This window comes from Pseudophryne corroboree, chromosome 6 (assembly GCF_028390025.1).
Source record: "Pseudophryne corroboree isolate aPseCor3 chromosome 6, aPseCor3.hap2, whole genome shotgun sequence".
NCBI classification, from domain to species: Eukaryota; Metazoa; Chordata; class Amphibia; order Anura; family Myobatrachidae; genus Pseudophryne; species Pseudophryne corroboree.
Window position 1 is genome coordinate 91441788 of NC_086449.1, and position 26177 is coordinate 91467964.

General features: G+C 44.3%; 1 protein-coding gene across 2 annotated transcripts in view; it reads right to left on the reverse strand.

The window, feature by feature from the left end:
• PPAN (peter pan homolog) overlaps positions 1-24989 on the reverse strand; it is a 29821-nt gene extending 4832 nt beyond the window's left edge. Inside the window, exons 1-4 of one of the 2 annotated variants that reach the window (XM_063931483.1) lie at positions 24969-24989; positions 2413-2583; positions 725-826; positions 507-557 (exon numbers count right to left, since the gene is read on the reverse strand). In XM_063931483.1, coding sequence (XP_063787553.1) covers positions 507-557; positions 725-826; positions 2413-2442 — 183 coding nt within the window. In that variant the 5' untranslated portion in view covers positions 2443-2583; positions 24969-24989. Of the gene's footprint in view, positions 1-506; positions 558-724; positions 827-2412; positions 2584-24666; positions 24824-24968 lie in introns of those variants that run through there. The other variant, XM_063931482.1, reaches the window with a different exon arrangement.
• Between the last annotated feature and the right edge of the window lie 1188 nt (positions 24990-26177).

Here is a 26177-nt window from a genome sequence, read left to right on the forward strand (position 1 = left end):
CATAAAATACACCGAAGTCCCAAAATTGCAGCACTGAAGTAAGAGACACGGAGGAGAAAGGAAAGGGAGAAGCGATAGACACAAACCAGAGAAGGAGGGAGGACAGTCAGGGGAGATAGAAAATCAGGGTCAGAGTGATAAGTAAAGGGGCTTAAAATGATTCCTTCCAATATTTTTCCCTCTCTACAATGTGGGTGCGTCTTATAGTCTGCTAAGGTTTGGGTGACTTCGGTTTTACAACAGGAAGAAAATGTAAAGTAAGTCTTACTGCATAGGACATAGTCCCACTGCATGGAATGCACAGCAGATAGGAGAGAGAGAGAAAGAGAGAGAGAAAATCACTTCGATAGGGGAGTGAGTTTATTTTCAAGAAGGAGGACTTTTTTGGAGAATTCGGGCAGTAGATGATAGACCATAAGGGCATTCAATGAGAGAAGAAGAATCAGGACAGGAACGATGGAGGAATAAAGCTGAAGTTCTTGGTAGATAATGGAAATGATACAAACCTGGGCCACCCTGAAGTGCAATGTGGGTCCTCTGGGTAAACGGACAAATTTCTGCCGAGAGAAAAAAAAAATGGAATTTATATTATGAATACTGGGAAGGTGAGGGGGATACTGGAATAGGAAGGAGGTAAGAATGTAGAGTGGGGTACTGATGTCAGTCAGAAGAGTATATATAGGTGATAACACTTGCAGGGTACATGTCTCATCCCAACACTTACAAAGTTGATGTTGGTTTGGGTCTTGGTGAAGATCAGAAAATGGGTCACTCCGAGGGGACCGGCTACTGCAACAAAGTCTTTCAGGGCATTTTTCTTGCGGATCTAGAAACAAACAACATTGTTATGATGACTTCTTTAGGAAATAGACTTAATTTGCATTACTTTGGGCAGATCTCTCTTCTCACTCATGTCTCTAGTTGTCTTTCTGCTATTTAATACTCAATGTCGCACCCTTTTTTTAACCCTGTAGACAAAGACCCTCATCCACTCACTGTTCATCTCTAGATTGGATTACTGTAATCCCCTTTTATCCAGCCTCCCCAACACCCACCTCTCTCCACTCTTTCCCCAATGCCCTGCTGCTGCCTCCCCTTTAGAACATATTTAAAACTCCCCAATCACTTACAAGTCCCTCACCGAACCCTCTCCCCACTACATCTCTGATCTCATCTCCATTCACACTTACGCCATTTTTGCTCTACAAATGAACACCGCCTCTTCTCCCAATTGATTACTTTTTCCCATTCCTGCCTCCGAGATTTTGACTGTGCTGCTCCTTACCTCTGGAACTCTCTTCCTCCCCCAATCAGACTCTCCACTTCTCTACAAAGTTTTACATTTGCTGCCAAACCCAATTTTTTATTAAAACCTTCCAGCTCTAATTCTAAACCACTGCTTCACGCTCATTGCTCACGGTCTCTTGGCTCTGTGTCACCCGTCTTCTGCCCCTTCCATTTAGATTATAAACTCTTACAAGCAGGGCCCTATTCCCTCATGTGCTTTTCCTTCTCTCATGTATATCATCTCCGCCCCACTGCCAACAATGAAACCAAACCCCTGGGTTCAGCCTCCACCGCTTTTGTGGGTATTATGACTACATGTGCAGCAGTGGTTATATAGCTTGTATTCCATGTTCTGCACTGTTTGCACTGCTTCGGTTTATGTGCTATGTAAGTCACAGCGGATCCCTTTTGGCACCATATAAAGGATAATAATAATATATAAAAGCAATATACTGTGTAGAAAAATAAAATAAAAAGAATAAAGTAATTATGAACTAGCTACACAAAGACCATTCTCCACTCCTCTGATATAGTAACAGCATGGCGTATCAAATAATTACCTGAGCAACTCTCTATACTCCATGCCCTAAATCACAGGATTACCAGCTTGTGCTCCCATGCCACAGTATCAAGCAGAAAAGAGCGGCACATTTGTGCATAAGCTGCTGCTGTATGCAGTAACATGGATCACTGGAAGTGACTACTATGACCGTGTTTAGAAACACTGCCTCCCACCCACATAGGCTACCTCACATCTGTGCCATCATGTTGTGAGGATTCGGTGCCTCATTATACCTTTGGTAGGCGACAGTGTGAGGAAAGTATGAAATGGTGCACATCATCTACAAACAGCAGAGGCCCCATGCTGTAGCCTGAACCCATATTCAGAAGGCATCAATCACCTATGGACACAAGGCATTACTGAGGCAAAACATGCTTCCATGATGTAACTGGCTCCTAGTGAACCGATTGGCTGCTTTCTCATTAATGTTGGCTCAGCCTACAAGATGGCCGCCTGTGCCATTTACTTCCTTTGTATGTGTGGCTGCTCTCAGAGTCTTATAAGTTTAGAATTGTATAGCTTGCTGCCTTCCTTCTGGATCACAGATATTGGTGTCTCATCACCTTAAGAGAGGAGGCTGTATATGGCTCCATCGCTCTCCTCACATCCAAAATCAGCTGCTGCACATTCTTCCCAATCTGCCCTCGATGGAACACAAAGGAGTGGGGGACGCTGATGTATTCTTCCTCTGCATTATGAACAGCTGCCGCGCGGAGCTTCTTCTGGTTCTTAGTCTAGGGATGAAAAAAGGGGCAGTACTAAGATGCGGGGTCACCTAATGTTCCGTACTATGGCCCAACAATAATAAACACCCCAATAGTACAAATAACAGACATAAGACATCCAAAGACTTCTGCGCTTAATTAGTGTCACAGGGAAGATGGGAAATGTTACAGATACATCAGGGTTCAAGAACGAACGGGTTCAGTATGGTATGCCGGCGGTCGGGCTCCCGGCAACCAGCATACCGGCGCTGGGAGCCCGACCACCGGCTTACCGGCAGTGTGGCGAGCGCAAATGAGCCACTTGCGGGCTCGCTGCGCTCTCCATGCTGCGGGCACGGTGGCGCGCTAGGCGCGCCATGCTATTTTATTCTCCCTTCAAGGGGGGTCGTGGACCCCCATGAGGGAGATTAAGTGTCAGTATGCCGGCTGTCGGAATCCCGTCAGTCGGCATACTGAAGACCACCCTTCAAGAACACAAATAAAGCACGTATAGTGCAACAGCATGACACATTCCTGACACAGGTAGGGATTCATACAAATACGCTTCTAAAGCAGGGAAGGGAATAAATTAAGTATTAAACATTGCGTGTCATAGGCAATTAGGGTATCCGGTCTTTAGGTCAACAACACTTAGATCGACATGGAAAAAGATCGACATGAGTTTTTCCACATTTAAAAAAAAACTTTTTCATACTTTGTGATCCACGTGGACTACGATTGGGAATAGTAACCTGCCTGAAGCATGGCGAGTGAAGTGAGCCATGCGAAGGGACATGGTGCACTAATTGGGGTTCCCGGTCACTTTACGAAGAAAACGACACCAATGTTTTTTTTTACACTCATGTCGACCTTTTTCCACGTCAACCTTGTCCATGTTGACCTAATGACTGTGTCGACCTACTTCACGTGTCGACTAAGTCACTGTCGATGAATAGTGGTCGACCTAAGTATGGTCGAACCTATGATCCACACCCGGCAAGTAGGTTAGGCTTGCAAGTCACTGACTACATTACTTTACTAAAACTCATTTTGCATGAGAGAGACTTAATGTGACACATAAAACCTAAAATAAGATTTTACTTACCGATAAATCTATTTCTCGGAGTCCGTAGTGGATGCTGGGGTTCCTGAAAGGACCATGGGGAATAGCGGCTCCGCAGGAGACAGGGCACAAAAAGTAAAGCTTTTCCAGATCAGGTGGTGTGCACTGGCTCCTCCCCCCATGACCCTCCTCCAGACTCCAGTTAGGTACTGTGCCCGGACGAGCGTACACAATAAGGGAGGATTTTGAATCCCGGGTAAGACTCATACCAGCCACACCAATCACACCGTACAACTTGTGATCTAAACCCAGTTAACAGTATGATAACAGCGGAGCCTCTGAAAGATGGCTTCCTTCAACAATAACCCGAATTAGTTAACAATAACTATGTACAATTATTGCAGATAATCCGCACTTGGGATGGGCGCCCAGCATCCACTACGGACTCCGAGAAATAGATTTATCGGTAAGTAAAATCTTATTTTCTCTATCGTCCTAGTGGATGCTGGGGTTCCTGAAAGGACCATGGGGATTATACCAAAGCTCCCAAACGGGCGGGAGAGTGCGGATGACTCTGCAGCACCGAATGAGAGAACTCCAGGTCCTCCTTAGCCAGAGTATCAAATTTGTAAAATTTTACAAACGTGTTCTCCCCTGACCACGTAGCTGCTCGGCAGAGTTGTAATGCCGAGACCCCTCGGGCAGCCGCCCAAGATGAGCCCACCTTCCTTGTGGAGTGGGCCTTTACAGATTTAGGCTGTGGCAGGCCTGCCACAGAATGTGCAAGTTGGATTGTGCTACAGATCCAACGAGCAATCGTCTGCTTAGACGCAGGAGCACCCATCTTGTTGGGTGCATACAATATAAACAACGAGTCAGATTTTCTGACTCCAGCTGTCCTTGCAATATATATTTTTAATGCTCTGACAACGTCCAGTAACTTGGAGTCCTCCAAGTCACTTGTAGCCGCAGGCACTACAATAGGCTGGTTCAGATGAAATGCTGACACCACCTTAGGGAGAAAATGCGGACGAGTCCGCAGTTCTGCCCTGTCCGAATGGAAAATCAGATATGGGCTTTTGTAAGATAAAGCTGCCAGTTCTGACACTCTCCTGGCCGAAGCCAGGGCTAGAAGCATGGTCACTTTCCATGTGAGATATTTCAAATCCACCTTTTTTAGTGGTTCAAACCAATGAGATTTTAGAAAGTCCAAAACCACATTGAGATCCCACGGTGCCACTGGAGGCACCACAGGAGGCTGTATATGCAGCACTCCCTTAACAAAGGTCTGGACTTCAGGGACTGAAGCCAATTCTTTTTGAAAGAAAATCGACAGGGCCGAAATTTGAACCTTAATAGATCCCAATTTGAGACCCATAGACAATCCTGATTGCAGGAAATGTAGGAATCGACCCAGTTGAAATTCCTCCGTCGGAGCACTCCGATCTTCGCACCACGCAACTTATTTTCGCCAAATTCGGTGATAATGTTGCATGGTTACTTCCTTCCTTGCTTTAATCAAAGTAGGAATGACTTCTTCCGGCATGCCTTTTTCCTTTAGGATCCGGCGTTCAACCGCCAAGCCGTCAAACGCAGCCGCGGTAAGTCTTGAAACAGACAGGGACCCTGCTGAAGCAAGTCCCTCCTTAGAGGTAGAGGCCACGGATCTTCCGTGATCATCTCTTGAAGTTCCGGGTACCAAGTCCTTCTTGGCCAATCCGGAACCACTAGTATCGTTCTTACGCCTCTTTGCCGTATAATTCTCAATACTTTTGGTATGAGAGGCAGAGGAGGAAACACATACACCGACTGGTACACCCAAGGCGTTACCAGCGCGTCCACAGCTATTGCCTGCGGATCTCTTGACCTGGCGCAATACCTGTCCAGTTTTTTGTTGAGGCGAGACGCCATCATGTCCACCATTGGTCTTTCCCAACGGGTTACCAGCATGTGGAAGACTTCTGGATGAAGTCCCCACTCTCCCGGGTGAAGATCGTGTCTGCTGAGGAAGTCTGCTTCCCAGTTGTCCACTCCCGGGATGAACACTGCTGACAGTGCTATCACATGATTCTCTGCCCAGCGAAGAATCCTTGCAGCTTCTGCCATTGCACTCCTGCTTCTTGTGCCGCCCTGTCTGTTCACATGGGCGACTGCCGTGATGTTGTCCGACTGGATCAACACCGGTTTTCCTTGAAGCAGAGGTTCTGCCTGGCTTAGAGCATTGTATATTGCTCTTAGTTCCAGAATGTTTATGTGAAGAGACGTTTCCAGGCTCGTCCATACTCCCTGGAAGTTTCTTCCTTGTGTGACTGCTCCCCAGCCTCTCAGGCTGGCGTCCGTGGTCACCAGGATCCAATCCTGTATGCCGAATCTGCGGCCCTCCAATAGATGAGGACTCTGCAACCACCACAGAAGAGACACCCTTGTCCTTGGAGACAGGGTTATCCGTAGGTGCATCTGAAGATGCGACCCTGACCATTTGTCCAACAGATCCCTTTGGAAAATCCTTGCGTGGAATCTGCCGAATGGAATTGCTTCGTAAGAAGCCACCATTTTTCCCAGGACTCTTGTGCATTGATGTACAGACACCTTTCCTGGTTTTAGGAGGTTCCTGACAAGCTCGGATAACTCCTTGGCTTTTTCCTCCGGGAGAAAAACCTTTTTCTGAACCGTGTCCAGAATCATCCCTAGGAACAGCAGACGAGTTGTCGGCATTAACTGGGATTTTGGAATATTCAGAATCCACCCGTGCTGTTTTAGCACTTCTTGAGACAGTGCTAATCCCATCTCTAGCTGTTCTCTGGACCTTGCCCTTATTAGGAGATCGTCCAAGTATGGGATAATTAATATGCCTTTTCTTCGAAGAAGAATCATCATCTCGGCCATTACCTTTGTAAAGACCCGAGGTGCCGTGGACAATCCGAACGGCAGCGTCTGAAACTGATAGTGACAGTTTTGTACAACGAACCTGAGGTACCCCTGGTGTGAGGGGTAAATTGGAACGTGGAGATACGCATCCTTGATGTCCAAGGATACCATAAAGTCCCCCTCTTCCAGGTTCGCTATCACTGCTCTGAGTGACTCCATCTTGAACTTGAACTTCTTTATGTACAGGTTCAAGGACTTCAGATTTAGAATAGGCCTTACCGAGCCATCCAGCTTCGGTACCACAAAAAGAGTGGAATAATACCCCTTCCCTTGTTGTAGAAGAGGTACCTTGACTATCACCTGCTGAGAGTACAGCTTGTGAATGGCTTCCAAAACCGTCTCCCTTTCGGAGGGGGACGTTGGTAAAGCAGACTTCAGGAAACGGCGAGGTGGATCTGTCTCTAATTCCAACCTGTACCCCTGAGATATTATCTGCAGGATCCAGGGATCTACTTGCGAGTGAGCCCACTGCGCGCTGTAATTTTTGAGACGACCCCCCACCATCCCCGAGTCCGCTTGAGAAGCCCCAGCGTCATGCTGAGGCTTTTGTAGAAGCCGGGGAGGGCTTCTGTTCCTGGGAAGGAGCTGCCTGTTGCTGTCTCTTCCCTCGACCTCTGCCTCGTGGCAGATATGAATAGCCCTTTGCTCTCTTATTTTTAAAGGAACGAAAGGGCTGCGGTTGAAAGGTCGGTGCCTTTTTCTGTTGGGGAGTGACTTGAGGTAGAAAGGTGGATTTCCCGGCTGTAGCCGTGGCCACCAAATCTGATAGACCGACTCCAAATAACTCCTCCCCTTTATACTGCAAAACTTCCATATGCCGTTTTGAATCCGCATCGCCTGTCCACTGTCGCGTCCATAAAGCTCTTCTGGCCGAAATGGACATAGCACTTACCCGTGATGCCAGTGTGCAGATATCCCTCTGTGCATCACGCATATAAAGAAATGCATCCTTTATTTGTTCTAACGACAGTAAAATATTGTCCCTGTCCAGGGTATCAATATTTTCAATCAGGGACTCTGACCAAACTACCCCAGCACTGCACATCCAGGCAGTCGCTATAGCTGGTCGTAGTATAACACCTGCATGTGTGTATATACTTTTTTGGATATTTTCCATCCTCCTATCTGATGGATCTTTAAGTGCGGCCGTCTCAGGAGAGGGTAACGCCACTTGTTTAGATAAGCGTGTTAGCGCCTTGTCCACCCTAGGAGGTGTTTCCCAGCGCTCCCTAACCTCTGGCGGGAAAGGGTATAATGCCAATAATTTCTTTGAAATTATCAGCTTTTTATCAGGGGCAACCCACGCTTCATTACACACGTCATTTAATTCTTCTGATTCAGGAAAAACTATAGGTAGTTTTTTCACACCCCACATAATACCCTGTTTAGTGGTACCTGTAGTATCAGCTAAATGTAACGCCTCCTTCATTGCCAAAATCATATAACGTGTGGCCCTACTGGAAAATACGGTTGATTCGTCACCGTCACCACTGGAGTCATCGCCTGTGTCTGGGTCGACCGACTGAGGCAAAGGGCGTTTCACAGCCCCTGACGGTGTTTGAGTCGCCTGGACAGGCACTAATTGATTGTCCGGCCGTCTCATGTCGTCAAACGACTGCTTTAGCGTGTTGACACTATCCCGTAGTTCCATAAATAAAGGCATCCATTCTGGTGTCGACTCCCTAGGGGGTGACATCCTCATATTTGGCAATTGCTCCGCCTCCACGCCAATATCGTCCTCATACATGTCGACACACACGTACCGACACACAGCAGACACACAGGGAATGCTCCTAACGAAGACAGGACCCACTAGCCCTTTGGGGAGACAGAGGGAGAGTTTGCCAGCACACACCAAAAGCGCTATATATATATATCAGGGATAGCCTTATAATAAGTGCTCCCTTATAGCTGCTTTGTTATATCAAAATATCGCCATAAATTTGCCCCCCCTCTCTGTTTTACCCTGTTTCTGTAGTGCAGTGCAGGGGAGAGACTTGGGAGCCGTCCTGACCAGCGGAGCTGTGAGAGGAAATGGCGCCGTGTGCTGAGGAGATAGGCCCCGCCCCTTTTCTGGCGGGCTCGTCTCCCGCTATTTAGAGAAATCAGGCAGGGGTTAAATATCTCCATATAGCCTCTGGGGGCTATATGTGAGGTATTTTTAGCCTTTATATAGGTTACATTTGCCTCCCAGGGCGCCCCCCCCCAGCGCCCTGCACCCTCAGTGACCGCGTGTGAAGTGTGCTGAGAGGAAAATGGCGCACAGCTGCAGTGCTGTGCGCTACCTTTAGAAGACTGCAGGAGTCTTCAGCCGCCGATTCTGGACCTCTTCTGACTTCAGCATCTGCAAGGGGGCCGGCGGCGCGGCTCCGGTGACCATCCAGGCTGTACCTGTGATCGTCCCTCTGGAGCTTGATGTCCAGTAGCCAAGAAGCCAATCCATCCTGCACGCAGGTGAGTTGACTCCTTCTCCCCTCAGTCCCTCGCTGCAGTGATCCTGTTGCCAGCAGGAATCACTGTAAAATAAAAAACCTAGCTAAACTTTTTCTAAGCAGCTCTTTAGGAGAGCCACCTAGATTGCACCCTTCTCGGCCGGGCACAAAAATCTAACTGGAGTCTGGAGGAGGGTCATGGGGGGAGGAGCCAGTGCACACCACCTGATCTGGAAAAGCTTTACTTTTTGTGCCCTGTCTCCTGCGGAGCCGCTATTCCCCATGGTCCTTTCAGGAACCCCAGCATCCACTAGGACGATAGAGAAAACATCTTTTTGTTGATGATCAACAAGGCTTACAAACAGCAACATGAGTTGTATCAGGATGGGGCTATTTACTAATAGTGCAAATTCAACTGCAACCAGACACTAGCTGGGATGCAGTGAATGTAAAGGCCCCCACATCCACTAGTGCGATATGGGCTCTATTTATGCGACAGAGACGGAGTGCATGAAGTGTGTCACATCGCATGTCCTTTTCGTGCAATTGCGATGCGCGTTTCCATCTGCCTCGCATTGCAGTCGCAGATCACACGAGCTGACCATAATATTTATCTCAATTGCACAGAAATAGGTTTAATAACGTTAGATCGCATGAGATAAATCACATGTAAAAAATACACTCAAGTAGCAAATCGCAATCGCAGGGCTCCCGGGAAGCTCCCAGCCAGATTGCAGGAAAAATGGATCCAACTCATTGCTGAGACAAAATTCCCTAGTGGATAGGGGCCTTTAGACAAGGTTGATTCTATATCGGAGTGGGAGAAGGGTAGATGCTAGAATCAAGTGGGCCAAGGGACCTTTTCCATAAGGGGGAGGAGTTACGACGCAAGGGGGAGGAGCTAGGCCAGCGGGATAGTTCCTCTACTATCCACGCCACCAACTATTACCTTTAGTAATTAGGTGGTGAGCGAAGCGTGGCGAGCGAAGCGAGCCCGCGAGGGTACTTTTCGGGTACCCTGTTGCCCGTAGCTCCTCCCCCTGGTGACGTAGCTCCTCCCCTATGTACGTCACAAGGTCCCTTCAGCCACTCCAATATAGAACCAACTGTGGGAGAAGGGACCTTCTGACGTACCTAGGGGAGGAGCTACGGCCGAACAAGGTACCCGAAAAGTACGCTCGCCGCGCTTCGGGCACGGTGGCTCGCCACCTAATTACTAAAGGCAATAGTTGGTGGCGTGGATACTAGAGCAACTGTCCCGCTGGCGTGGCTCCTCCCCCTGACGGAAAAGGTCCCTTAGGCCACTTGGATCTAGCCTCAACCCTTTAGACCAGGCATTCCCAACCTCGGTCCTCAAGGCACACTAACAGTCCTGGTTTTAGTGATATCCGGGCTTGAACACAGGTGACTTAATTAGTAGCTCAGGTATGTTGATTTAACCATCTGTGCTGAAGCCTGGATATCACAAAAACCTGCACTGTTGGTGTGCCTTGAGGACCGCGGTTGGGAATGCCTGCTTTAGACAATGCACGCAGATGTGGGACTGGCTGCTATGGTTTTTTTTTTTTTTTATAAAGCTATGTGTGATGCCAAATCGCATAATTCCAGAGCAATGTCCGAGCATGCACACAACAGTACAGACCCTTGTGGGGCTGCAAACTGACATGTGCAAATTAGGGGCATTCATAAAACATTATGGGCATCACCTATAAGTAGGCTGACCATATTAGGGATGTACTAAAATGATGATCACAGAAAGGGATGATTGGGATGATTACATGCAGTTCACCTCCAAGACACTAGATGTCAGAATTTTTTACTTAATTTAAAGATTAACAAAAAAAACATCATATAACATCAAATTTTATGTAAGTCAGGCCCAAAAAGTGACTTAATATATTTATAATTAGCAGTAAAAGTACATTATCCCACATTTATTATATAGTATAATATATGTACACATACACATACCATTGCATAAGGTGTTAAAGTACACCTAATTTCTGTTTTATAAACTGTATAAAAATCGATTAAAATTTACATTGGATGACCGCGTTATAATCACATTTCCGTATACCTGGGACTGTTTTCTATGCGTTTCCAGTGGGATGATGGCTATATCTTTTTTATTTATGTGGGATGATCACGTTTTTAGCGCAGATATACATACCTGGGACTGTTTTCTATGCGTTTCCAGTGGGATGATGGCTATATCTTTTTTATTTATGTGGGATGATCACGTTTTTAGCGCAGATATACATACCTGGGACTGTTTTCTATGCGTTTCCAGTGGGATGATGGCTATATCTTTTTTATTTATGTGGGATGATCACGTTTTTAGCACAGATATACATACCTGGGACTGTTTTCTATGCGTTTCCAGTGGGATGATGGCTATATCTTTTTTATTTATGTGGGATGATCACGTTTTTAGCGCAGATATACATACCTGGGACAGTTTTCTATGCGTTTCCAGTGGGATGATGGCTATATCTTTTTTATTTATGTGGGATGATCACGTTTTTAGCGCAAATTTACATACCTGGGACTGTTTTCAATGCATTTCCAGTGGGATGATGGCTATATCTTTTTTATTTATGTGGGATGATCACGTTTTTAGCGCAAATTTACATACCTGGGACTGTTTTCTATGCGTTTCCAGTGGGATGATGGCTATATCTTTTTGATTTACGTGGGATGATCACGTTTTTAGAGCAAATATACATACCTGGGACTGTTTTCTATGCGTTTCCAGTGGGATGATGGCTATATCTTTTTTATTTATGTGGGATGATCACGTTTTTAGCGCAGATATACATACCTGGGACTGTTTTCTATGCGTTTCCAGTGGGATAATGGCTATATATATATATATATTTTATTTACGTGGGATGATCACGTTATAAGTGCAGATATACATACCTGGGACTGTTTTCTATGCGTTTCCAGTGGGATAATGGCTATATATTGTCAAAGTCAGAAAAATATCACGATGCACACTGCCATATTTGCACCTCACACAGGTCTGCGCTGCGCATGCGTGCGCTCTCCCGTGCGTGCGCATACTCGCTGTTGCGGGCACCCGCGGACGCGCGGTATGTGCATTTACGGTAGAGTTCATGTGTTCGTAGCGTGCGACTCAATCGTTACATATTTTCACCATATAATGTATTTTGTAGATCATGGTCCCTTTGATAGGATCTGAAAGTTTGGTTAATGTAGAATGTTCATGAACAGAGAAATCCCCCTTTGTTTGATACGAAGGGTCAGACAGGAGTAATACAGTGGTGTTTAGTATCCATCGGAAGAGTATTTAATTAGCAATATTCCGGTGTTGGTTTGAAGCGGATCAATCGCTCGTGCGAATAGTTATGGACATAAGAAGTTTATGAACATTTACTATTTTTGCACTTACTTATCCATGCGGCGGGAAACCCAGTTTCCCTCCCACCTGAGCTGTTGGAAATAGTCACAGCCCACCTGTATGAATCAACCTATGACCTTTTGTTATAATGCGAGGAGGAATTCCTGTGTCCAATGAACAATGAGATTGTAGGGACCATTGAATTGTATTGTGTGTGGGGCATAAATAGACAAGCCGATCACATCCAGCTCACTCTTCAACGGTTATCATTGCTGAAAATCGGGAGCTGGATGTCCAGAGGCGCATGCGATCGTTTCCTTTGTGCGTAAGTTTTCTCCGTAATCATATTGTCTTTTCTTGTTAGTATGGGCCATATCTTTCTCTCTCTCTCTTCTCTTTCTCTCATTTTCTCTTAAACGTAATTGTATTGTATTTACTGTGTAGTTACCTGGTTAGTTAGTCTATGTTATATTGTAGTGTATGACTTGTATTGTATTAATTCTTTTGCAAGTATAACATTCATAATATAAATATATATTAGGCGTTGGACCCTAAGCACGGTATCTGTGTATTTCTTATAGTGTTAAGTATTCTCAGAGCGTCGGTGACGCTCAAACAGCTTTTAAGTTAATAAGGTTACACTGTGTTGCATCTACACCCTATCTCCACACTAAGGTTTTACAGCAAATTACATTGTTTGTGGTTTAGATATAAAGGTTTAACATTGTGAGCGTCTGCGCCACTCGTGATCTCCTCGTGGTCTCGAGCGTCCGCTACGCTGATAGCGTAGCATTACGGTAGTCGCTCACCTATAAGTGTGCCCGATACCAACAGCGTATTCTCGTGAGCGTCTGTATCGCTCGAGCAGCCCGCTCCCGATACAGCGTCCGTTACGCTATAGTGAACCATTACGTTAGTCGGCAGCCAATAGCGTGCCTGCCTGTGATCTCTTGGCCGTGAGCGAACGTGACGCTTGAGCGTCTCGACCACGGCTAAGCGATTGCTACGCAACGAGCGTACCCTTACGGTACTCCATACGTAAATAGCGTACAGTGTTCTTAGACCTCATAAAGGGTTTTATATAAGATAAATATTCAGCTTTATCAATTGGCGGCTCGTCCTGTCCTTCACATATCTCTGCTAGGTAATTTCAGCAGACATTATCCATCAGCAAAGGGCGGGAGATCATATTCTTCGCAGTGCTGACGGGATAAGCGTCTGCTTCGCTTAGTAAAGGGTGCTGAAGGAATCCGGGAACCGGAGGTAAGAACAACACACTAGTGTCTTTTAAAACTGTTTATTTCTGTCTTGCGTACACACGCACATATCTGCATTTCTTTTTCATTCGTGTATTTTCATATATCACTCTCCTGTTTGCCATTTTATAATTGATAAAACGTGCTAAGAGAGATTTGTCGCTATTCCATAGTTAAAGTGTAAAAGTAATGCGTTAAGGGATAAAGTGTAAAACCCACACGCAACTCTACCTAAGGTATAAGGAGAGATTGGTGTGTTGCACGGTAGACGATCGAGGATCATCTACATTGATAAAACGTGTTAGTTGTGTTACGGTGGACATTGGTTTTGTGTACACGTGTCTCTAACAAAGGACTGAGACTCGCGTACGCAAGGGCCGACGCACGCAGCGTAAATTACGCAACGGAGCGTCTGGGTACGCCCACGTAACTCAAGTCACACGATAGTGTTGATTTTTAAGTAACGCAACAGGCGATAAGTAGCGCATCAGGCGATAAGTAGCGCAAATCTATTTTAAATCCGAAATTTAAATTAACAGATCCTTCTCCAAATTTACAACACATCTGGTCTAAAGAAAAAAAATTTCTGCGCAGAAATAGAAATAGAAACAAAAGTGTGTATGTGGTGAGTGAGTGTTTGTTTTTACAATTTTGGGGATTGAACCACAGAAATCATCGAGTTCTCGTGAAGATACATACGTGTAAGTGACATACATGGTGGCTGGGGAGGCATCTCTGGTTAAACACATATAAAATTTGAGCATTAGAGTGTAGCAGACCAGGTGGTCATACTGTAACAGACCAGGAGGTCGCATAACAGACCAGGAGGTCCAGGTACAGCAGACAAGGAAGTCCGCTATAGAGACAAGGCACAACACCAAAGAAGGGTTGGTGCAACACCCATATAGGCCAATAAAGCTCAGGCTGAAGGAATTCGCAGCTGCTGAATGTCGATTCCACTGGTCGCTCCGTACATAAGATTAGTTGCTTATGTACTGAACGATTGTACCGCACGTAATTGTGTGCATTAGTTAGTAACCTGACCAGTACCATTTGTGTACAAACCCGGTCATAAACGCTATTTGTACATTCTAACGTGATTTGTGTAATTTTTTATTTTAACCAAAAAGGGAAATTCTCTGGTCACTCAGGAATTATCCGACAACCCCACCTTTACTGGAAAGGGTTAATGCTCTGCGGATCACACCCACATGTTCCAGTAAACACAGGTTAATAGGGGCCCTGGGTCGAGTACGCCAGCACCATATCGGTGTGTGGGCATATTGGTCGGAGTGAGTGAGGTGCTCGGTAAACTTCACCGTCAACCTATCTTTGAATATTTTGGTTTTTATGGGGGCCAGTTGTTCAGGAAGGGGGCGATCAACCTCGGTTCGGGTTGATTCTGTAAACCGACCAATCGGGTCGGCAAGGTACGTAATGTGTGAAAAATACGGAAGGCACACAGAAATTTTATGTGATGAATGGGAAAGAATGACAATGCATGACGGGGAGAAATTCCCAAGAATAGGTAGCTTCAGCCCAGAAGTGTTAATGAATTTAAGGAGAAGGATAGGTCTTATTAAACCAGCAAAGAGACGGATCAAACATTATGATTGTTTAAAATTATGGCAACAAGAAAGTGAAATGCAAAGAGAGTTAACTGACATATCTGACTCTTATCTTGGGAGGAGAGACATGGCAATGGAGAGAATTATGGTTGCGGAGAAAGGCACAATGTTGAACAATAAAAACGCACTTAGCAACTGTAGTATAGATGATAAGAATAAGTGTAATAAACATAACAATGATAATTGTAATGCTGTTAAATGTACAACTATTAACCCATGCAAGTTGCACCCCATGTCAAACTTCCCTCAGGAAAACGAGCAAGAAAGTGAACCCAACACGATGACGACACCTCTTCCAGCAGCCATCACACAAGACATCCAGGTGGACGCGACCAAATCGGTAAAGGCAATAATCAAACCCCCTAACGGAGGGTCAGGTGAGGTCGTGTCCACAGGTACGTACAATGTTTTATATCACGCACAAACAAATGTACCCCATATTGTAAGACCAAAACAAGGTGATGTAATTGAGTTTAGTCCTGTCAGGGTGATCACAGTCCCCAATGGGAAGACTGACTATCAGGGAATCCTTCCCGTCCAGGACAGTGCAATGCGCTGTCCCTGGTCCCGGACCGAATTGAGATCAATTATGTCTGAATTTCCTGATCCTAGGAAAAATCTAGTCGCATGTCAAAATTTCATTAAAGAACTAGGAAACTCCACAGAACCCACCAACAAAGAGTGGCGGACAGTGCTGAGGGCATGTTTGCCCTCCAGTGTTGACCCTGCGAAATGTATTGCTGATTGTAAATTAGACACGGAGGTACCTTGTACAGAGGAACACAATCAGGAATGTATTAAGCAGATCAACCGACAGTTAGAAATATATTTCCCAGCCATTGTCGAGTGGAACAAAATCTTCTCCATAAGACAAAACGAAGGGGAAAGTATTTCCAATTATTTCAATCGAGCACTGCAAGTGATGGCTAGGAACACTGGGATCACAGACATCAAAACAAGTGCACCGCACAGAGAAGTAGCAGTATCTGTGCTAATGGATGGTTTAAGGGAAGTGTTGAAAGCAAAGATACAGATCACCAATCCATACTGGAGAGATAAATCAGTAACTGCATTAAGGGACTCTGCTGTTGGGCATGAGCAAAGCATCATCAAGCACAAGGAAACAAAGAAGCCTCAGATCCCTGTGGTTAAGCCAAAGGTGACAAGGTGTTATAACTGCCAAAAGGAAGGTCATTTTGCAAGAGATTGCAGATCAGGAAGTAGACAAAATTCACATAAACCCCCTAGACAAAGATATGAGCAAAATTATAACACACACAATTATAAACAGGGATCATATAGGGAGAATTTTGGCCCACACCCATAATGTGCAGTCAGGAAAGGTGATCATTAGGACTGATGGTAAGCCTGAGGTTATAGTTAATAAATTGGGAGGTCATTCCCTGAAGACACAGGAATGACCAGGTGAAACATTGTAAATGTATCTGTGAAATGTTTCTTTTTCTCTCTCCCCATCTCTGACGATTATTGGTAAGATTCAAACATTGCATATATACTTGGTCTTTGCAGAAGTCTACCAAACCCCAGCATGACCCATCCGCACCAATGTATTCTGGCCAGATACGGACAGTGGAATATGGAAGTGCTGGGGGGAGGGACTGCGCAAGGAAACCATTGGACATGTAGATATGACAGCCTGATGATCTGACAATGTTTTAGAAAATGTTTATGTTTGAAAAAAAAAATAATGTTTTTTTTCCCCTGTTGTTGTTCTCTGTTGATTTATGTGATATATACATATATGAATTGTTCTCTCTCTCTTTTGTTTTTTTTTTGTTTTCTCTCTTCTCACTCATGTTTTCATGTTATAAAGATGGTATGTCACACATCAGTTAGACAAATGGTAATGCAAGATTTTTGCTCCTTACAGAGAGATCGCTGGTTTGGAAGGAATATTGCATCACCGGAATGTTCGTTTGGAAGACTGAGAGACAGCACCTTTGAGATGACAGCAGAACAAGAAGAACAACAAGACTAGAGAACTTAATTATCGTAACAAGTTTCTCTCCCCCTCAAACTGTTTTCCTGTACCCCCATTACAAATTTCTTCTTTTCTCCTCCTGTAAGATGGACTTGCCCCAAGAGACTGTGATATGGATTTTCCTGTTGACCATGATGTTGACCAGAGCAGTCTGTTCCGGCGAGAGTACCAGAGAGGTCGAGAAAGGATCCAGAAAGGTTCCGATGACTGAGACAGAGGTGTAAATTTCCAATAGCAACACAACCACCAAGCAAAAGGCGAGTACCGGAAACGATCTAACAGCCATGTTATTTGTAAACATTGTTAGCTGAAAAGAAAACTGTATCTGTAGGCTCTGTGACAACGTAGTTGAGGATGGGTGCATTAAGAAATGCCAATCCAGTTTGAATATCCATATGGACCGGCATCCATTGAGTGACTATCACTCCTTAGTGGGTAGTGTGTTAAATAAAACAGATTGTTGGGTATGCTCTCAAGTACCTCAAGGTCATAGCAAATCAGGGCTAGTACCATTTCCTTTAACGGTAGGGGAGGTACTTGAGCTAAAGGGTGGGAGACCGGTGGACAGGAGGTTTAATATCTCCAGTCCTCCTAGTTTGAAGCTCCACCAATATCATGTGGATAGATCCCTAATATGTTTTAACATTTCCAATCCCCGAAAGCCGGGAAATTGGGAAGTGTCATGGAGTAACCAAACCATGACCTTTTCATATAGAGCAGATAGAATGCCGACAGATACAGAGCTTATACGCCACATAGCCAGTAGAGGAAAATCTTTCCGATATAGGTATACCCTAGGAAGTAGGATTACGAGAGTTGGAGAGGTATCATCAGGATACTGTGCACATATCGTACAAGCTGATACGTGTACTAGACAGATGGGAGAATTAGGGTTAGGAGATTTCACATGGAAGATGTGTAATATGGTTATGTCCTACTCCGTCCCATATGTTCTCCCCGATGATGCATATTTCATATGCGGGAGGAAGGCGTATAAGTGGCTTGCCCCAAACTCAGAAGGATTGTGTTATATTGGAAAAGTATTGCCTGAAGTAATGACTGTATCACATGCCAAAATGAAAGATATACACCGTGTTGCCCAAGCTCCTTATACTCATACCCATTACGAGCACGTAGTTAAACGGCACCTGATAGAAAGAACAGAGCACCCGGCCTCTGACATGATCCATGAATCCACCGGGATTCAGTTTCTACTTGCGTTAGACATCACTCGCACCGCCAGAGGAGTGTTGAATTATAAATACATATCTGCGCTCGCAAATTTGTTAGATAATATCACAGAAATGTATGATGACACGTTTAGGTATACTGGAAGAGAACTTCAAGCTTATAAAACAGAACTAGTTCAGCATAGAATGATTCTCAATTATCTCACAGCAGTAACAGATGGATATTGTGTCACACTGGCAACGCAGTACGGCGTAAAATGCTGTACATATATAACGAATAGTACCGAGGACCCGGTCGAGGTCATAGACCAAAAGATGGACGATATTCTCCAATTGAAGTGGGAATTTCGAAGTAGACACAATCTCACCCTTGCTGCTGTGAGTAATGAGCTGACTAGTTGGGTGTCATGGTTGAACCCGCGAAATTGGTTCTCCGGTTTAGGAGAATGGGCTCAAGGAGTCATAATGGATGTAGGGAAGTTTCTCCTATGTATCTTAGGTGTTGTCATAACGATTGGCTTGATATTTAGATGCGGTCAGGCTTTAACGAAGTGCAAACGAAGTACCAGGGTGATGAGTTTAAGGAGTGAGGAAATTGTAATTCCAATGGATTTGATTTATGACCCAAATGTAGAAACAATGATGTGATGAAAATGCGATTTCTACGGTCCGTTTCTTTCACCTGTTTTTCCGTTTTCCTCCAAGGTAAAAAGACCCACTTGGACGAGGAATTTGATGAGCCGATATACAGACAACAGATGGATTAAAGAAGAAGTTTTGACAACCTTATACACAGAGATTTGATGAACTTTGCCATAGATCCCCAGTTTCCCTAGAGATTTTAAAATTACGCTAGCCCAACATTTTTGTAAATCTATGGACATTGACAAAGCTTTTGCTCGCACCTTATGGGCAAAAGCACAAAGAAGACTGCCTTCAACAGACACCAAACAAGACCTCAATCGACGAATGTTCATTAACCTGACATAGAATACCACTGCATTTACCGTAATTATGTCTTTTCTTCATCTCTACAACCTTCAGGTAATTACACACATAGTATAGGGAATACAGGCACAGATATCAGCAATCACATACTCCCCCATTCATGTATCATCAACTAAAATGTGCTCCCCATTTTTGTTACAACCAAAACCTAAAAAGAGCTCGGTAAAGTTTGACAGCCCATCCACAGACCCGTACCACGGGATAAGAAGGAATTCAAATGTATACTTCGCAATACCTCGAAGCTTGATTTAAAACACGTACGGCACGATGATACATGACCCCCAAACATGGATTCATACACACATGCTTCTGCTATCTCACTAGGTCATACCCTTTTCCTACCTTCTCCTCTCCTCCCCCACCCAACCATGTAAATGTATTAACCCCTGACATATATTTTTCTCCTTTTGGAATGTTTTAGGAAGTGGCAGTTATTGTTGACTGCCAAAGGGTGGACTGTCAAAGTCAGAAAAATATCACGATGCACACTGCCATATTTGCACCTCACACAGGTCTGCGCTGCGCATGCGTGCGCTCTCCCGTGCGTGCGCATACTCGCTGTTGCGGGCACCCGCGGACGCACGGTATGTGCATTTACGGTAGAGTTCATGTGTTCGTAGCGTGCGACTCAATCGTTACATATTTTCACCATATAATGGATTTTGTAGATCATGGTCCCTTTGATAGGATCTGAAAGTTTGGTTAATGTAGAATGTTCATGAACAGAGAAATCCCCCTTTGTTTGATACGAAGGGTCAGACAGGAGTAATACAGTGGTGTTTAGTATCCATCGGAAGAGTATTTAATTAGCAATATTCCGGTGTTGGTTTGAAGCGGATCAATCGCTCGTGCGAATAGTTATGGACATAAGAAGTTTATGAACATTTACTATTTTTGCACTTACTTATCCATGCGGCGGGAAACCCAGTTTCCCTCCCACCTGAGCTGTTGGAAATAGTCACAGCCCACCTGTATGAATCAACCTATGACCTTTTGTTATAATGCGAGGAGGAATTCCTGTGTTCAATGAACAATGAGATTGTAGGGACCATTGAATTGTATTGTGTGTGGGGCATAAATAGACAAGCCGATCACATCCAGCTCACTCTTCAACGGTTATCATTGCTGAAAATCGGGAGCTGGATGTCCAGAGGCGCATGCGATCGTTTCCTTTGTGCGTAAGTTTTCTCCGTAATCATATTGTCTTTTCTTGTTAGTATGGGCCATATCTTTCTCTCTCTCTTCTCTTTCTCTCATTTTCTCTTAAACGTAATTGTATTGTATTTACTGTGTAGTTACCTGGTTAGTTAGTCTATGTTATATTGTAGTGTATGACTTGTATTGTATTAATTCTTTTGCAAGTATAACATTCATAATATATATATATATTAGGCGTTGGACCCTAAGCACGGTATCTGTGTATTTCTTATAGTGTTAAGTATTCTCAGAGCGTCGGTGACGTTCAAACAGCTTTTAAGTTAATAAGGTTACACTGTGTTGCATCTACACCCTATCTCCACACTAAGGTTTTACAGCAAATTACATTGTTTGTGGTTTAGATATAAAGGTTTAACATTGTGAGCGTCTGCGCCGCTCGTGATCTCCTCGTGGTCTCGAGCGTCCGCTACGCTGATAGCGTAGCATTACGGTAGTCGCTCACCTATAAGTGTGCCCGATACCAACAGCGTATTCTCGTGAGCGTCTGTATCGCTCGAGCAGCCCGCTCCCGATACAGCGTCCGTTACGCTATAGTGAACCATTACGTTAGTCGGCAGCCAATAGCGTGCCTGCCTGTGATCTCTTGGCCGTGAGCGAACGTGACGCTTGAGCGTCTCGACCACGGCTAAGCGATTGCTACGCAACGAGCGTACCCTTACGGTACTCCATACGTAAATAGCGTACAGTGTTCTTAGACCTCATAAAGGGTTTTATATAAGATAAATATTCAGCTTTATCAATATATATATATTTTATTTACGTGGGATGATCACGTTATATGTGCAGATATACATACCTGGGACTGTTTTCTATGCGTTTCCAGTGGGATAATGGCTATATCTTTTTGATTTACGTGGGATGATCATGTTTTTAGCGCAGATATACACACCTGTCACTGTTTTCTATGCGTTTCCGGTGGGAAGATGGCTATATCTTTTTTATTTACGTGGAATGATCACGTTTTTAGCGCAGATATACTTACCTGGGACTGTTTTCTATGCGTTTCCAGTGGGATAATGGCTATATATATATATATTTTATTTACGTGGGATGATCACATTATAAGTGCAGATATACATACCTGGGACAGTTTTCTATGCGTTTCCAGTGGGATTATGGCTATATCTTTTTGATTTACGTGGGATGATCACGTTTTAAGCGCAAATATACATACCTGGGACTGTTTTTTATGCGTTTCCAGTGGAATGATGGCTATATCTTTTTTATGTACGCGGGATGATCACGTTTTAAGCGCAGATATACTTACCTGGGACTGTTTCCTATGCGTTTCCAGTGGGATAATGGCTATATCCTTTTGATTTACGTGGGATGATCACGTTTTACGTTAAAACGTGATCATCCCACGTAAATAAAAAAGATTAAAGGTATGTATATTTGCGCTAAAAACGTGATCATCCCACGTAAATAAAAAATATTAAGACATAATCCCACTGGAAACGCATAGAAAACAGTGACAGGTAAGTATATCTGCGCTAAAAACGTGATCATCCCACATAAATCAAAAAGATATAGCCATTATCCTACTGGAAACGCATAGAAAACAGTCCCAGGTATGTATATCTGTGCTAAAAACGTGATCATCCCACATAAATCAAAAAGATTAAGCCATAATACCACTGGAAACGCATAGAAAACAGTGACAGGTAAGTATATCTGCGCTAAAAACGTGATCATCCCACGTAAATCAAAAAGATATAGCCATCTTCCCACTGGAAACGCATAGAAAACAGTCCCAGGTATGTATATTTGCGCTAAAAACTTGATCATCCCACATAAATCAAAAAGATATAGCCATTATCCTACTGGAAACGCATAGGAAACAGTCCCAGGTATGTATATTTGCGCTAAAAACGTGATCATCCTACGTAAATAAAAAAGATTAAGCCATAATCCCACTGGAAACGCATAGAAAACAGTGACAGGTAAGTATATCTGCGCTAAAAACGTGATCATCCCACATAAATTAAAAAGATATAGCCATAATCCCACTGGAAACGCATAGAAAACAGTCCCAGGTATGTATATTTGCGCTAAAAACGTGATCATCCCACGTAAATAAAAAAGATTAAGCAATAATCCCACTGGAAACGCATAGAAAACAGTCCCAGGTATGTATATCTGCACTAAAAACGTGATCATCCCACGTAAATAAAAAAGATTAAGACATAATCCCACTAGAAACGCATAGAAAACAGTGACAGGTAAGTATATCTGCGCTAAAAACGTGATCATCCCACATAAATAAAAAAGATATAGCCATCATCCCACTGGAAACGCATAGAAAACAGTCCCAGGTATGTATATTTGCGCTAAAAACGTGATCATCCCACATAAATAAAAAAAGATATAGCCATAATCCCACTGGAAACGCATAGAAAACAGTCCCAGGTATGTATATCTGTGCTAAAAACGTGATCATCCCACATAAATCAAAAAGATTAAGCCATAATACCACTGGAAACGCATAGAAAACAGTCCCAGGTAAGTATATCTGCGCTAAAAACGTTATCATCCCACGTAAATCAAAAAGATATAGCCATCTTCCCACTGGAAACGCATAGAAAACAGTCCCAGGTATGTATATTTGCGCTAAAAACGTGATCATCCCACGTAAATAAAAAAAGATTAAGCCATAATCCCACTGGAAACGCATAGAAAACAGTGACAGGTAAGTATATCTGCGCTAAAAACGTGATCATCCCACATAAATAAAAAAAGACATAGCCATCATCCCACTGGAAACGCATAGAAAACAGTCCCAGGTATGTATATTTGCGCTAAAAACGTGATCATCCCACGTAAATAAAAAAGATATAGCCATCATCCCACTGGAAACGCATAGAAAACAGTCCCAGGTATGTATATCTGCGCTAAAAACGTGATCATCCCACGTAAATAAAAAAAGATTAAGGCATAATCCCACTGGAAACGCATAGAAAACAGTGACAGGTAAGTATATCTGCGCTAAAAACGTGATCATCCCACATAAATAAAAAAGATATAGCCATAATCCCACTGGAAACGCATAGAAAACAGTCCCAGGTATGTATATTTGCGCTAAAAACGTGATCATCCCACATAAATAAAAAAGATATAGCCATAATCCCACTGGAAACGCATAGAAAACAGTCCCAGGTATGAAAATGGTAGAGGGTGCCAGGACTCAATATTGATATTAGGATGCTGGTTTCCTTATTTAATTATATGGCTTTGTTGATATAAACCGATGCAGAAACAATATAAATGCTGTAACTATTTTTTTTTAACTATGAGTATATCATTTTAAAAGCTTTATGTGCCTGCTGTAGTTTGTAAATTCTCAGTTGAGGTAAAAAAATATAGTGACATCTAGAGGTGTGAATAGGAACTACAGGCAATCATCCCGATCATCCCTTTCTGTGATCATCCTTTTAGTACATCCCACCATACTATCCCTTTAAAAAGGGACACTCATGAATTACACAGGTTCTGTGGCTAATTAAAATCATGTGAAACGCAGGTTTGAAGTCAGGCAGCCACAGAACCTGTGTAATTCACGAGTGTCTCGGTTTAAAGGGATAGTATGGTATTGGTAAGCCTACCCATAATTAAATCAATAGCTCCGAGTAGTAAAGGAAAACCCATATACCATACAGTATCCCTATGCTAGCCTGGCAAGTTACACGTGTCTGTGCTAGTAATACTGGCTCGCCATAAAACAAACAACAGTAGTAATAATAATGATAATAATATGTATTGTTAAATTTATATGAGCTGACTCCTTCGCCAAGAGAACCCCTGGGACAGAAGAGCTCTGATTCAGGCGATCTGCAGCCCTACTCATGTAGAACTACAGGTCCCAGCATATCACACCCGCTGACAGGGAATCCTCCAGCAGCTGTAATGATGACGCTGTACAGTGTATCTGAGCCCACGATGGGTAAACCCGGGGCTTGTACCACCGGATACCCCCACCCACAAATTTCACCCCCTCTAGTCCGCCGCTATTACCCCCCTCTCTCACCTTATCCTTCCCCATGCTGCTTCTATCTCCTCCTGCTACAAATCCCACGTGTAGCCCAGGCACTTCCGGGTGTACTGTGCGTCACATGACTAAGCCTGGGAAACGGCCGCCCGAGCTAAGGTTCCGCTCCACATTAGTTCCGGGATGGAGGACACTCTGCCACAGGCACAGGTTTACTTTTTTTTATGGATGTGACTGTTTTATGTTGTATGTAAATCAGTCTGTGTGAACTGGTTTCAACTTGAGAACCTGAGGTGCACTGCAATAAGTAATATCATATCACTAAGACCAGCATTCCATACCTTACAACATGACCCTCTCCAGGAGGGACAAAATGCTCTACTTCTTGACTTTTTTCTTAATTTGTGATTGCCAGCACCTTTTATGAACAGTTAATGGATAAGAAAGTTGTTTCAGCACAGGTGATGGCAATCATAAATTAAGAGGGAAGTCCAGAAGCAGAGCATTGTGTCCCTCCTGGAGAGGGTCATGTTGGGAGGTATGGTGATGAACGCAAGCCATACTTGCCTACCTGACCCTCTCCATGAGGGAGAAAATGCTCTGTTCCTGGACTTTCCTGGTAATGTATGATTGCCATCACCTGTGGTGAAACACCTTTCTTATCAATTACCTAGCTCACCACAGGTGATGGCAATCATACATTACCAGGAAAGTCCAGGAACAGAGCATTTTCTCCCTCATGGAGAGGGTCAGGTAGGCAAGTATGACGCAAGCCCCCAAGGCGACCGCTCACTCCCGCAGCATGCTGCCACCCCCTAACAGAGCCAGAAGACGTTGGTGTTGAGTAGGTTGCCGGTGACCCAACAAGCGGGAAACCTGTGAGAATGGCGGCATCAGGGTAGGAGCGCAGCGCTCCGGAAGGGTCAGAGGCACTGCTGTGAGGGGCACCCTGGGCCAGCGCAATACCCTTAAAACTGGTCATCTGGGCTATCAGGGAAGGGATTCTACTGCTATCAATGTGTTTTACCTCAGGCCAGTACATACTTGCCTACCTGACCCTCTCCATGTGGGAGAAAATGCTCTGTTCCTGGACTTTCCTGGTAATGTATGATTGCCATCACCTGTGGTGAGCTAGGTAATTGATAAGAAAGGCGTTTCACTACAGGTGATGGCAATCATACATTACCAGGAAAGTCCAGGAACAGAGCATTTTCTCCCTCATGGAGAGGGTCAGGTAGGCAAGTATGGGCCAGTATAATCTTAAAGTGCGGGAAGACGCGCCATGACAGGGGGCGGAGCTTCTCAGAGCGGATCCAGCAGCTCACCAGCTCCAATTTCTGCCTGCAAATCACACACAGAGACGCTGACAGGGAGCGCTGACCCTCCACATAACTCCAGCTATCCTGTGCGGTACCAGTGGTTATAAAAGGGGGAGAGAGAGTGTAATTCACAATTTCTGCTGCGGGGTACACTGGGCTCCACAAGGAATAACATCGGGGTGTAGAGTAGGATCTGGATCCGAGGCACCAACAGGCTCAAAGCTTTGACTG